Consider the following 15,583-nt stretch of genomic DNA (forward strand, 5'->3'; position numbering starts at 1 on the left):
TTTGTCTCAGATGTCCTCTCACACAGTGAGAGCTCTTTCTCTGGCAGTTATCCTTTGTGTCTGCAATACTTCCCTGTTTTCTGTTGTTAGAGTGAGTTCTTTGTCCATCAGAACTTCAGGCATTACCACTGGTGTTTCTTTACGATAAATACTCTTCTCTTAATTCAATCTTCATACTTCCTCTGTCTACAGAAGTACCTAAAGCTTACCATGTCCCCATTAAATATTTGTTGAACAGGATGAGACTTTCTAAAATAATCAAGAGTGTGTGAAATGTATTGGAAATTAGGCAGGGGGTGCGGTCCTTGGGAAGTCTGCAAGTTCTTATTCAGTCTACCTTTTTTTGTACAGTAGGATATTGACAGGTATCAGTTCCATCTTGGATCTCTTCTCTACCTTCATTCTCACTCTTGTCTGTTCCTGCTTACTCTCTTACACTCAGCTCTCTGTCCCACCAGAAGGAGGATTTAGATGCCCCTGGCATGGCACCTATCAGTCATGTACTCCATTGTTCATCGTGCCTAGCCTAGCTCTACCTTCTAGCTTTTAATGAATAACGAGGGGGTATACATCGAAATCGCCAGATGTTTGTGGGTGTACTACTGTTGAACTCTCTGTAGAGCAGATGTCTTCCCACCCACCTCACCCCTGAATATACACTTTAAGTCTCTTGAGTTCAACCTGAGAGCCATTCTTGTATTTGAGTTGCGTTCAAATTCTACCTGCTTCAGTTAACCAGAACAGCTGCCCAGTCACTGTCCCAGTCAAAGCATAGATTATCAAAGCTTCTTGTTTATGAGTCACATATGCCATTGATGTTTAGAAGACGAGGTAACTTCTACCCTGAATGCAAACTAGTCACAAAAGCTGGTATACACATGTGATAGTATTTTGTGTCTGTGTGTGAAGTTTAAAGGGTGTTGGGTTTTGATGTTCTTCCTTTGAATGAAATGAGGCTGTATTATAAAAAGTCACTAAGTTTTAGGCAAGTACCTTAGAAGTGTAATCAGAAGCCCTGAATATGAAAACTGACATAAGCAGTGTTTTCATGACATCGAGAAAAGTTGCACTGTCTGCTAATAGACCGATGTTATAAAAATATGGAAATAGGGACTGGAGAGATGGCTCAGCGGTTAGGAGCACTGACTGCTCTTCCAGAGGTCCTGAGTTCAATTCTGAGCAACCACGCGGAGATCCGACGCACTCTTTTAGTGTGTGTCTGAAGACAGCTGCAGTGCACTCATAAAAATTAAAAAATTAAAAAATCTTTTTAAAAATGTGGAAAGGGGATTTAATATTCAAAACAATTAGACCAATCTCCAAGTTATTATTAAAGTAAAAAGATACTAACACAGGGTAGCTATAGCAAAATAATGGAATTACAAATTTAAACATTGGGGAAAATGGTGTTTGTCATGAGAGAAAGGCCTAAAGCAAGCGTTAGAAATGGATGTCATCACTCTTCCTAGAATACCTACATTTTCCTCATGAATTGCCTCTTTATTCCTCTCTAAACTAGCCTCTCTGGCCATCTGGCAAAAGATGGCTTCCTTTTACCACTGAAGGTTTTGTGTCCTCTTTCAGTTCAGCTAAAGAATCCATCCTGAATTAGAGTCTCAGTTCCAATTTCAGCCTCTCAGAAGAGAAGTTGGTTCATGTGGCATAAGTCAGGAATCCACTGCGGTCCCAGCAACTGTAGCCAAGGAGACAGGGCCATGTGATGGAAATATGATACCATAGCATCCACCCAGATTCACCGGAGATGGGTGGTTATGTGCTGGACTGACCGACCACCCTTTCACCACCAGACTCCGAGGAAGTATAACATGAAAAGTACTCTGTAGTAACATTCGTCGGGAAAATGGTTTATAGCCTGATGGCCAGGGTCTGCCACCTAGTGACTCACCTTGATGCCAGGTTCTAGCTCAGGGGCTCACTCTTCATTCTGGAGAACAGAGAGAACACAGAGAAGTGCCCGACTACAGACGCTCTCGGTGCTACTATTCAATTAGCAGAAGAAAATATTTGCTGCCTTCCTGGTAATACATATAGGCAATAAATGTCTGAATAAATCCAAAGCAGAATTGTAGTTTACAAAGGAAGTTAAGATGGGGAGGGAAGGAGAGACGGACATGAGAACAAAACCTTTCTACAGGCATTAAAACCAAGGGGATGGCAGTGGTAATCATACGATTCTGTTTACATTTTATCTATTCATAATTTCAGCATACACATAAACTCTGTGGTATGCATTTAAACATTTACTGGTTCATTGAAAATATTAGCTACTAAAAGGTTTTTATAAAAATAGATAAAATACATGCCACTAATATTGGTTGGCAACTTTAGTATTGACTGAAATTTTTAGTTTTTACTTTCCAATTTTAAATTGATATGCTCCCAGCCCAGAGTTTGATATAATTATAAATAAATTCTGGTAGTAACAAGCAGTTAAGTGTATGGTTGGAGTTACTAATTCAGTCAACTCTATAAGGAGATTTGGACTAAAATTTTATAAGTAACACAGACTGAAAGACATTTTCTCTATGGGACAATTAGGCAGTTGCTAAAGCTATGCTAGAATGTGTTTTGCCAGTCTGATGGATTGTCTACAGTCCACCTGGTGATGGTAAAGGACCAGGCTGAAAGAATGTAGGATATGTGAGGTTTGGGAGCTGTGCCAATATAGTGGTTGCCAATACCAGCTGAGAAATCTACTCTGCAAGCAAACCAGATCTAATAGTAGTTAACAGCCTTTTACCTAGCTTTATTAATTAGAGCAACTCCTGTTAGTGGTTATTTGAAGCGTCTGTATAAACAGCTCCTGAGCTCAGGGCTTATTACTATAGGTTTAGTGTAGTTCAGTGTAGATGAGGACATGTCAGTTCCATGAGGTTATCTGGAGTCCTGGGCACCTTCCATGTATGACTCCATCATCCTGAATCCCCTCCATCCAAGCTGGTGCAAGGGACAAGAGTGAGCTTGGACCAGGTCTGTACCAGAAAGCATCCATTACATCATCACGATGTATTTCAGGGGTGAGTCACACAGGTGTGGTAACACTGGTCTCTAAGGAGCTTGGAGAAATAAATAGTCAGGACCCTGGAGGAAAACATTCGTATTTTCAGTGTTTGCCATACTATTAGGATGGAGATTTGAGAGGCTATGGAAGCATTAGGAAAGGAAAATATTGTTTAAAAAAAAATAGGCCAAGGGTCCTTTTTGTCTTCAAAAGAATTTTATTGAAAATAATTCAAATTGTTTCAAAGTTATTTGGCAAAAAAAAAAAAAAATGATAGTTGAAATTCAGTGGGTCACCTTACCTCTCTAGTACTACAGGTAGTGGTAATAGCTTCCACAGGTCACCTGTGACTCCCTGGTTCTGTCCACTGAGAAATCCAGACGAGGGTGAGAGTTTATAGAGGCTGAAAAGTGCTCAGCCCGGGTCAGAAGACTGATAGGCATTCCGTCTCTGCACAGCCCCGCTGCGCTGAGTCTTCTGCAGGTGGGTCACAGCAGAGCTAGTTTACAAGATTGACAGGTGAACACTTGTTGAATATCCCCATAGTATGGCACTGTGGGGTGCATGCAAGGGTGCATACGTTTGGGGGGGGGTGGGGGTCGGTGGGGGGGGGGGTATGTGTTTCTGTTTCTGTAACGAGAACCTGAGACAGTCATTATAGGAGGAAAGTATGTATCTCTGCGCTGTGGAGGTCCCAGTCCCTGGTGACTGTTGAGCCCTGTTGCTTAGGGACTGTTGCAAGGCAGCACGTATGGTAAGAGTGTGTGGCAGAGCAAACTCCAGCCTGCGGCTAGGGAGTGAGAGAGACAGAAAAGACCCAAGTCCTGCAGTCAGTCCTCTGTGGGTGTGTCCTCAGTGACCCAAAGGCTTCCCATAGAAGGCCATTCTACTTCTACACTAGCTTATAGCACAGAGCACTTAGCTGCCTCCTATGTGCCATGCAAAGTTTGTTTGCGCTCATATCAACCCCTGTGTATTGCTCTTATTTTACAAATAAAGAGCCATCAAACAACTTGCCAGAGTTTGAACAGCGATTTAATGGCACAGTTAGACTCTGTCCCATGGAGCTTTTGTCTGCCTGGGACAGAATCCAACTATGAACTTAAATCTGTGACCTCCTAAGCATCAAGCTACAATGCAGGAATTAAGACACCAGAGAGACAAACATCACAAGGGTTGGGGGGTAAGGGTTCTAACCTTAAATAATAGGAAAATAGAGTGCTATTTCACCTTAAATTCTCTGGGATCTAGTCCATTAATCCACATCAGAAAACCCCCAGCCAGGAAGTTTATATGGAGAGATTCAGACTGGGAAGTTTAAGAGCAGGAACCCTATTGCAAACAAAACTGCTTGGGTTTTCAAGGCCTCGAGTTGGGTCTGAGTAGCTCCTCCCCACCCCCATATAGCACAGCGTGACTGTCAAGTCAGTCAGTTTTACAGTTTAGTTGAGTTTGAGCTGGACATTTAACAGTTCACTAAAAGATGCCTGGGCATCTGCCCTGTGCAAAGCGTCACACAAATGCTTTTAAATGCCATAGTGAGGAAAGTGCACTCATCCAGCTCACAGAGGTGAGTGATAGAAACAGGGTCTTCATGTCTTCAACATGACAGGCCACCATGATAAGGAGCCCATCCCTTAGGTCTGCAGCTAGTGAGCCGGACAGGAGACAATGATGCTGGGACCCTACATCACATAGTCATCTTTTCTCTTATCTGACGTCCTGTGAGTCTTTCGCTTTAGCTTTGATAGAACCACATACAACTCACCTGTTCAGAGTGAATTTTACAAGTCTTCAAAGCTGTGCGACCATCTTGACAACAATCACAAGAAACCCTCTGTTAGTATTCACTTCCCGTTTTCTTCCAGGCCCCCCAGCGCTAGCCGCTGCAAGTGGACTTTGTATCTCTGTAGACGTGCCATTTGGATATCGCATACAAATGTGTTGGTGTGGTCTGGTGTGTCTGGCTTCCCTGACTAGGCATGATGCTTTCCAGTGTCATCCATGTGGAAGCATGTGTCCACACATTCCTCTTCATGCCTTTAACCCATTGTATGGACACGCCACATTGTTGACTCACGAGCTGGCGGTCATTCTGCTTGTTTTTCTCTTTTGCCTGTGATGAATAACGCTGCTTGAACATTTGTGTACCAGTGGATGTGCGTTTTCATTTTCACTTCTTGTGGTGTTTATCTCAGAGCACAACTACTGGGTCATATGGTAACTCTATGTTTATCCTTTTTAGGAACTCCCAGGCTGTTTCCCACAGCGAGGGCGCCATTTTACATTTCCACCAGCAGTGTCTGAGGGTTCCAATTGCTTCCCGTCCTTGCCAGCACTTGTCACTGCCTGTCTTCTTACTGTAGCCATTGTAGTGGGTGTGAAGTGGTGTCTCGTTGTTTTACCTTGCATTTCTCTGATGGATTAATATTGTGGTGTTTATATTACTAACCTAGGCAGAAGTTTAAATCTCATACTTTCATATAGAAACCACTGCATATTACTTGGATTAACCAGTAATTCTGAAGCAAAACCATAGTTCTGTACCAGATAAATGTCGTTCATGAAATTATACTTGAAAAAAAAACTACAAAGTAAAATGACTTGGGATGAAGATAACACACTCACCTGGGACATTAGTTTTGCAGTATGAATTCATCTGCAGTGTTCTTTATCTGCACTACTAAAATGCTGTTGTGTGACATTTACTGGATAATCCAGACAGCACTTGACTAAATCCACAGTATGGTGTCACTGGGTAAACACTTGAAAATGGAAATGTGTATCCCTTCTGGTTTTATCAGTTGAGATTAAAGGTGGTTTATAGCACAGGAAACCTTTTCTCCACCACCCTGTATCTCAGTGTGGGCCAATAATCTGTCACCTGAAACCACTTAAAATAGGTTGGGCTTTCTTGACTGTCCTGTTGCTGTGATGACATCAGGATCTGACTGCAGAGGGGAGAAAAGAACACTTCTCTGACTTGTTTGCCTCCATGTCCTTTGTCCCCAGTTAAAAGCACTGCCCTTCTTTAGCCCTTACTTCTGTCTGGTTCTCAGATGTTTTCTACACCGTCTGTCTCTGTGGAGCTCCTAGTCTGCTCACAGTTGTTTCTGTCAAGGAAAGCTCCGTGTGAGCTTGGAAGTGTGAGATTCACCAGCCCTAGATATGTACAAAGTGAGGAGGGGCTGGTGGAGGAAAAAAGTATCTCAAACCAAACTCCAAAGATGCTTTCCCTAGAAAGAGTCTCAGGACAGCTTTGAAAGCTCCCCAGGACAAATAACTTCACAGGAGACCAGTGGTCCTCACTGGCACAGAGAGAGCCTCACCAGTGCTAAGCTTCCTGTGTGCTGTGCATTCCTGACTGCATTCGGCACTGTTTGCTGAGGGCCTGCAGGGGACCAAGGAGAAAAGAGAAAGGAAGAGTGGCTATGGCTAGTTCCGCCCTTCTTAGTTTCTACCTCTGCCTTATCTGCTCCTCATCTTACTGTGGGCCTGTGGCTCGGCTGGGGAGTGGTTCCAAAGAATAACTAGGTTGATTGGCAGGAATTGAATTCTGCCACCCCAGAGTAACGGGAGGCAACAACCTCAGACCCTTAAGCTGGTTTAAGCCTTCGTGAGTTCTCTTTTGACACTTTTTGAAACACTGCTCTGGGTGAAGCAAGCACATTGTGGCTACTAAAGATCCTGGACGACTGGCTAACCCTGGCCCATGTGCCTTCAGGACTGTTACAGAGGAACTAGATAGGAATCATTGGTAGGTTAGTAGCAATTGTGGTTTGGTTCTGATTTTTAAAGTGACTAGCCCTCAAGTAACAGAAAAATAAAGGATGGCAAGTGCTTGTTGACTGGACCGTTTGCTAAGATCGTGCGAATAGCTGTGCATAGGCTCCGGGCTCATTTTTTCCATAGCCCTCTGACATGACAAGGTCAACCTTCAAGTGAGCTGTAATGAAACTTCGTGCATCCCAGCCGTATCCAGTGTGCCCTTAGCTTAACACTCATCTGTCTGTGACCTGACATAGTGAATGTAGTGGCTCCCTGCTCCCACAAGTCCTATGAGGAATGGTGGGGAGGAGGTATAGGAGTGGAGAGGGCTGTACAGCAAGAACTTGCCCACGTTAGGAAGCCAGCTGACAGGTTTGGCTGTGGCCGAGCTTATTTTCCATTGGATTCTGAGTTTCCTTGCAGCAGTTTTTACAGAAAGCTTTAAGCTCCTTGCCTTCATAGTCCCACACAGGAGGGGATGATGGCCGAGGAAAAGCGGATTCATTTGTTCCTGTAACAAAAGAATCAAATGTACTTCTGTGGAACAAAAATGCATTGGAAATTTTGCTTGTTGTTTTCTATTACAAAATTGAAATAAAAAAGGAATGTTACCTGTACTGATTTTCTTATTTCATATGGAAAATAAGAATATGTTGCCGGGCAGTGGTGGCACATGCCTTTAATCTCAGCACTTGGGAGGCAGAGGCAAGTGGATTTCTAAGTTCGAGGCCAGCCTGGTCTACAGAGTGAGTTCCAGGACAGCCAGGGCTACACAGAGAAACCCTGTCTCGAAAAAACAAACAAACAAAAACAACAACAACAACAAAAAAAAACTTTAAAAAAAAATGTGTGTGTGTGTGTGTGTGTGTATGTGTGTGTGTGTGTTTAGAGCCTGCGTATCTTATTTCCTTTCTGCAAGCATTGTTATCTACAGTCACTGGCTCAATGAACTTATCATTTTCCTGGACCACTGTTCTATAAGGGTTCTAAAATCAATCAATATCTCTCTCTCTCTCTCTCTCTCTCTCACACACACACACACACTATTAACAGCTGCTTGCTCCATTCTGACTTGTGTGCTTTCCAGCTAAGGTGAGTGTGTGCAGTGCCGTGACTAACGCTGCACTCCTCTCACAGATGCTGTCTAGAGGGGAGCTCTCAAGTCAGCAAAGCCCCGACCTTCCCTCACCCATTCCTCCCCACCACCAGACTCTCGTAGGAGCAATCCTTTCATCTGCCCCTAAGTGACCTCCTTGGGTAGACCATGCCCTGAGTCTGGCAGCTTAGTCTATTTCCTAGTAGAAACTCTTTTTCTCAGTTTAGGGAAATTTTATATTCGCTGTGTCTTGTTCATAAAAGTATTCCTTCCAGAGTGACACACGGTGAAAATGAGGGTGGGATGCCTTAATTAGGAGACTTCGTTGATTGCTTCCAATAAGTAAAGCAATTATGCCATGTATCGGAATATGAATGCAAATGCTTTGTAATATTAACCCTTGATGTGGAAGAAGTAGCCTGGCCTTTGAAGTCAGGTAATTGCAAAACTAATGCTGACTGGATGCCAGGCACTGTTGCAAGCTCCTTTATAAGTTGGTTCACTCACGCTTACCTCAGCCCTCTGAGAGTGTTCTATTAATATGCCCATTTCACAGATAGGAGGAAACCTGGGGTGGGATTAAGAAAGCTGTTGTGAGTGTGGGAACCAGCAGTTGAAATCAAGTGTTCTGTCTGAGTCCGAGCTTCCGATGCTACACTTCAGTCTCCAGGTAGCTCTAGGAGCTACCCTGTCCTCACGGTACTTTGCTCACCCATAAAACTGGGCAAGGCTCTTTGAAGAGTTAAAAGGAGAGCAAACATTGCTCTTGCAGAGGCTCTGGGTTTGGTTCCCGTTGTCAGACATCTCACTCTGTTGTCGCCTGTAACTCCTGCTTAGGGGATCCCCGCCTGCATACCCACACAGGGCTGTGCACAGAATTTAAGATAAATACATTGTTTCTTTCAAATGAATTAAATGGCTTACTATCAAGCATGACCGGGGATTCTTAATGGTGACTCTACACCTAACTCATTTGTGGGTTTCTTTTGTTTCTTGTTTTGGTTTAGACCCCACCCAGAGAACTCGTGATTCATTTCTATACCCCATGGTATGTGGTCTCTTATGACCAATGTAAGATCCCTGTCAGAATTACTTCAGAGTAAGCAGAGTGGCTTTTTAAATGACTCTTGTTGATGACTGTATACCTCATTTCAGTGTTAGTCAGCCAGGACTAAGACAGGACAATGGGAAAGGGCCAGCCTCATAACCTGTAACAGTTGTTCCTGAGATACGTAAGCTGCCGCCCTCGCCCCCTCGCTGCTGAAAGATAGCGTATTTTATAAATAACCGATGCAACTGAAAAGGAACAAATTGGTTCTCCCTCTGTTTGATAGCTCCTCTGTTGACACCCAGTGACCTATCTCAAAAGTAAACCTTTAAAAGACATAGAGTGTTGCCCACAAACATTTTACATTTTTAGGTCCATGAACAGTGGAGCTCAAAAGGGCTTAAATATTCTGACTGATACAGGCTTCTCATCACCAGGTCCCTTACTCAGAGAGGGGGAGGCACTTGTCAGCACACTGCTTTCCAAACGAGAAATGAGCTCCCCAAAAGAACAGTTGCCCCTGCAGTGTTTTATATAATGAGAGTTTGAGATAATTGCTGTGTTGATACTGAAGCACTTTTGATTTATAAAGCAAGCATTCATTTAAGAAAATGTCACATAACTTGAAAATTGTTATCTGAACATATGATTTTAGTTTTCTTTTGCAGGAACTGACTTACTTCAAGGCCATGCCATTTAGATCTCAGGCTAAGCCAAATCAAAGGTGACAAGGCACATTAATGACCTGAGAGGCTGGGCTATCTCACAGGGTGGCACTATCCCATTCGACAGTCATTTATTGAGTGCTTACAAGACACTGTGATTCACATGTTCAAAGGACACTGTCCCAACACTTAAGTACATGACAGAGGGAGGCAGTGACATTCAGCTGCTGTTAACGGTGGAGGAAAATATGAGTATGCAGGAGGGGCCCTGGACCGAGCCAGGAGTAGAACAGGGGAGGGGATAGGGCTGAGCTACAAAGCTTCCTGTAGGACGGACAGCTAGAGTGATTCCTAGAGGACAGGTTACTGTAGGTGGAAGAACCTTCCAGCTGGTCACTTGTGGACAGTGTAAACATCCTGCCTAACCAACATCACCTTGGCTACAGGGAAGGCCTGATGGTCATCTGATGGCTTCAGTCTTAGATGATCTACTGGCTTCAGTCTTAGATGACCTACTGGCTTAAGTCTTAGATGACCTACTGACTTCAGTCTTAGATGGCCTACTGGCATCAGGTCGTAACATTATTTGAACATTTTTAAAAGTCATTTTTGTCTCACAATGATTAGCTAGGCTCAGAAGCGCAAAGGAATAAGATATTTGGGACTTGCCTTTTTGCCTCTGGTTTGTGTCACCTACTCTCCTCCATTTACCACTTGACAGGGTTACATAGGAACAAGCAACACCCTCAGCAGTTAGGCCACTGGGAAAGAGAAGCCCGTGCCACCAGCCACAGTAAACCTTATCCCCAGTGTCACTGGAATTGATGCCACTCTGACCAGTGGATCCTGGTGACCATGTCAGTGCCCTTTAGCAGACTAACCTCTCTATACTTGGCTCTCTTCTCAAGATAAGGAATAATAATAGCTCCTTACTATACCACACTACCCTGTGGACATGGGGGTTGAGGCTGACACTGAATGAACTCACTCCTGGGGCAGCAAGAACAATTTGTTAGCTGTTAAGGGACAGAGTCCCAGTTCCTTTCATGTGAGACTAAGACACATACAAGGACTTCTGCAATCCAGAGCTCCATTTTCTGCAGATACTACTTTGTCATTCAAGCCAGTGTGTTCCTTTCATAGCCACTGCTAGTGTGCTATGTGCCAGACACTGTTCTCAGCACCTGGGATAGATAAACTCAGGAATCAGTCCACACAGAGTCTGAGCTGTGGTGTGGGAGTTAATCTGACACATTTCATAACTGGAGAGAGGGAGAAGGAAGGAAGGAAGGAAGGAAGGAAGGAAGGAAGGAAGGAAGGAAGGAAGAGGGAGGGAGAGAGGGAGTGAGGGAGAGAGGAGAGAGGGAGAGAGAGAGAAAGAGAGAGAGAGAGAGAACAGAGCTTACAAGGCCCAGATGCTACAAGCCCTACCAAGCCATTGTAGTAAAAACTGAGCAGAATGAACAACTACTAGTGACTATTGAGCTTGCAGGATATAGTAGGCACTGGGTTCTGTGTTTTATTTGAAATAAGCAGATGAAGCCTTTATGTAAAGCAGATGACACTGGCTCCAAGGGAGGCAATGGAGGAGTTTGCAAAGACAGGGCTCTCTGATTCTGAAATGCACCTTGGTAGAAGGGTGTGTGTGTGTGTGTGTGTGTGTGTGTATCACAAGATTGGGAATAACAAGATTAATTTTGGGCTGCACTTGGCCTCCATGTAACCCCCTTCCTTGTTCAGGAACTGGGGAGCAATTTTGGTATCTGTGCTTCCAGAAGGACTAGACCAAAGAATCCAGCCTCATAATGCTCACTCCTTGGGTGTTTTTCCTGGAGCACTAAGCAGGTTCACGGTCCAAGGTACAGCTTCCCTGCCCATTTTTAAAGACCCCAGCATTTCTGAGTGCTTGTTACAGACAGAGGAAAAAAACTAAACTACAGAAAACTCAGTTTCCTGTTCTTGGTTATGACCAGAAAATGAGGTGGCTTTCAGAGCAGCATCAGTGACCCGTGAACCTGCACTTTAGATGTGACTCACAGTAGTAGCCTGTGGAAACTGGCAGACTCCTTGTTCTACAAGATGTTATTCTGAGCCAAGTAAACACCCCCAAAGTCAAGATGCTTGTTTAAGACCAAACCTCAAGGTAGAATGTGAAGGACGGGCAGAAGGCTTATTGAAATACGTCAGCTTATTTTGCAGGACAAAATGAAAACCTGCCAGACACTCTTAATTCATACATTACTGATTTGAAATTCATGAAACCATTGAAGGGGCTGTGTAATAATAATAATAATAATAATAGTGAAGGGGCTGTGTAATAATAATAATAACAACAACAACAATAATAAGTGAGAGTCTTACTATTTAGCTGCCTATTGTTTATTTGCAAAGCACAGTGCTGGCCATCAACGGTGCAATATAAGTGACCACTGGCTTCTACCCTTCTGACTGTGTAGGTAATTTCTAAGTATGTAGAGTGTAGTATAACTACCCTAAGCTGTGTCCTGATTCCAGTTGCTCTACACAGAATCAATTTGTACTTACCCAGCAACAAAAGAAAAGAGAATAAAACAAAGAATAATGTGGATGGTGAGTGTAATTCCATCTGCATTTCCAGAGAGAGCAGCCTGCTGTTCCTTTCAGTTGACCTCAGCTTCCTATTGCTTTCTCCTGTCTCCCAATGTAAGATTCCATTGTATCTAGTGTTTGAAGATAACATTTTCATAGAACATAGCCCTAGGATGCTATATCTGCTTGCTGTGAGCAAAGAAGTAGCATTCTTTCCATTGCTAAAACTAATGCCAGCTGTGCTTGGCCTCACCAAGGGGTCAGTTTTTCTTTGACTTCTATGATATTTTCATCATGTTCTTTGGCTAGAGGGTTTATGTTCTAAAAGAGATACAGTTCGTTGTAGTGATAGATGTACAGGGCAAAGTCAAACCTTTTATAAATTCAAGAATCTGCCAAATTGGGCTGGTGAGATGGCTCAGTGGGTAAGAGCACCCGACTGCTCTTCCGAAGGTCTGGAGTTCAAATCCCAGCAACCACATGGTGGCTCACAACCACCCGTAATGAGATCTGACTCCCTCTTCTGGAGTGTCTGAAGACAGCTATAGTGTACTTATATATAATAAATAAATAAATCTTTTTAAAAAATTAAAAAAAAAAAAAAGAATCTGCCAAATTGGGACCATAGCCAAATTATTGGGCTTCTGTCTGTAGCTAGTCATTGCCCACATTTTTTACAAATCTGTAAAACAAAGATAGTTATATTTACGTCATTGATATCACAATGTTTAAATGAATAATAAAGATCCTGACAAGCACGTGGAAGTCCATTGCTATCCATCCCTGCAATAAGTATGAATGTAGTCTGCCTATGAAAACCAAGGACAGGGTGTCGGCAGAGGGGTGACATAATCTATGTGATTTTAGAAAAGATGACCGTGGTGACTGGAGAGTTCAGTACTTGGTGTGCTGACATGGGGACCTGTGTTCAGATGGTTTGCACCCATGTAAAAAAGTCAGGCATGGTGGCGTGTGTCTGTGACCCCAAGGCTCAGAAGGCACAGACAGGAAGATCCCTGGGACTTTCTGGCCAGCAAATCTAGCCCAGTTGGTAAGTTCCAGACTTGATGAAAATTTGACATCTTAGGGAAAAAAGGATAATATGGTGGAGAAGGATGTCGGAAGATACCCAGTGCCAACCTCCACAAGTGCACACAGAAAGTAGAGATTACTGTGGTGTCCGGGCTAAACCATAGCAAACCTAGAATAAGGAGATACTGGCATATTGGCAAAGATGAGGGCCTGAGCAAAAGAAAATGGTAATAGTATGCATGGAGTTCAGAGGTCAACCTGCAGGAATCGAACTCAGGTCACCAAATTTGAGGGCAAGCACCTTTACCTGCTGAACCATTTCGCTGGCCCAAGGCTTGGCAGTTTTAAAAGTACAGTGGACAGGACATAGGAACCACTTAGCTAAGGGAACATAGGAAGAGTTCTAAAGCCAAGGATGGCTTTGAGTTCTTCAGGTCTGTGGGTGGAATGATAGAAAGGTTGGGCTAGCTGGGGCAGAGAGTAATAAAAGGTACTGCTGTAATACAGGCAGAAATTATATGCCTGGTGTTGAGCTAAAGAACTTAATGTAGTGCTTGGTTTAGTCATCATGACAAGTCTGCAGTGGTAAGCAGTGGCTTTGCCATTTTACCACTGTGGAAATAGAAGCTCAGGGGAACCCAGAGCCTTGGGAGAAAACATGAGGACAGGCATGTGTGACAGCAAAGGCTACTTTTAAACCACTTTAAGTAAACTCACTCAGCTCAGGGTGGCTTGGAACTTATTACATAGCCCAGTCTGGCTGCAAACTCATGACAGTACTCCCACATCAGCCTCCCAGGTGCTGGGATTGCAGGTGTGAGCCACCACACTGAGCAGAGTGGGGATTCTGGATCAGAAAAAGCTGCACTGGAATTGCTAACATTGGGTGAGGTCTCTTGAAGGCAGCTGGAAAAGCAGACCTGAAGCTCAAGAGAGGGTTAGGGTCGAGGTGGGGGTGATGGGAAGATGGGAGCTTGTGCTGTGGGACATGCATGAGGCCGCTGAGCAGGGCCAGAGAGTAACTGACTAAAGAGAAGCATGGCCTAAGGACGTGAGGCGAGTGCTCGCCTAGCCTTGGGCTTTAAGAATGCATGTACTGTTGAGCTGTGTACGGTTTTTTAAGAATGCATGTACTGTTGACTGTGTACGGTTTTTTCTGGCCAGGTTTAAACATTGTGCTTTGGTGTGTAAGCTTTTCATCAGCACCGTATTAAACTGTCCATTGTACAGTTATTGTTGGAGCTTAGTTTCAGAGCAAATAGATTCTTCAGTACAAAAGCCATTAGACAACCCTGACAAGGCATTATCAGTTAGAGCTCACCCCAAAGTTTTGTCATGGGGCATTCTTAGAGAGTCCTACATAAGCTTAATCCCAAAGCCAGGCTCAAGGGCTAAAGCCAAGGAACTAGACTCTTTCCATTTTAAAGAAACACTAAGAAGCCGTTATTTTCCACCTCCTGTCCCACCCCCTTGCCCTTTTGGGACCCCATAGCCCCATGGAAACTCTGTCCCTCTTCCATACATATTAGATCAAATGTGTACTCTGAGATGTCTTGTATCTTTCCCCTGGGTGCATCATTTTCAGATACAAGACATCTCAGAGTACACATAGGACCTGGGTAAAACTGGGAAGCAGCACATCATTTCCCCACGCGTCAGAGCAGCACGCCTCGGGCCTCTGGTTTATAGTAAGTAGTCTGATCTTCCGTTATAACCTTTACCTTGGTAGGCCTCTTCATTTTAAGAGGCTTCCTCTGTGCTAAACATTGTTAACACAGAGACCTAGGGTGCTAGAAAGATGGCTCAGCAGTTAAGAGAGCTCACTGTTCTTGTGAAGAATGCTGGTTCAGTTCCCAGCACCCACACAAAGGTTGCCAGCCACCTGTAACTCGGCTTTCAGGAGAACAGAAGTCCTCTCTGGCTGCCAGAGGCTCCTGCATGTACATGGTACACATAAACTCACATAGAGAAACATGTACATAAAATGGATCTTTAAAAAATTCAATAAAGAAAGCCAGGTGCTGTTGTCACACACCTTTTAACACCGTACAAGGGAGGCAAATCTCTGTGAGTTTGAGACCAACCTGATCTAGAGTGAGTCCAAGACAGCCAAGGCCATACAGGGAAATCCTTCTCAGAAAAACAGACAAACAAAGAAAAAATTAGAAAGAAAGGAAAATTCATAGACGAACAGAGGCGCTGGGGTTTGAATTCTTGCTGTGCTAGTCACTGTAGGGTGCTGGACAGCACACTTAGCCTCAGTGCGTCAGCCCTCTACAAGTGAGGTGTTAATAGTGCCTACAGTCCACAGGGCCTGGTGAGGACAAACACCATTCTTGGCGTACACAAGACAGGGCTCTTAACAAAGCAGCATCTGTTGGTGA

General features: G+C 43.9%; 1 protein-coding gene across 6 annotated transcripts in view; it reads left to right on the plus strand.

The window, feature by feature from the left end:
* Positions 1-15,583, plus strand: part of Nsmce2 (NSE2/MMS21 homolog, SMC5-SMC6 complex SUMO ligase) — a 227,492-nt gene that overhangs the window by 158,062 nt on the left and 53,847 nt on the right. Inside the window, exon 5 of one of the 6 annotated variants that reach the window (NM_001164604.1) lies at positions 5,268-7,407. The exons of the other annotated variants lie outside the window; for them this stretch is intronic. Coding sequence (NP_001158076.1) covers positions 5,268-5,269 — 2 coding nt within the window. The 3' untranslated portion in view covers positions 5,270-7,407. Of the gene's footprint in view, positions 1-5,267; positions 7,408-15,583 lie in introns of those variants that run through there. 6 annotated transcript variants of the gene reach the window in all.

This window comes from Mus musculus, chromosome 15, assembly GCF_000001635.26.
Source record: "Mus musculus strain C57BL/6J chromosome 15, GRCm38.p6 C57BL/6J".
Taxonomy (NCBI): Eukaryota; Metazoa; Chordata; class Mammalia; order Rodentia; family Muridae; genus Mus; species Mus musculus.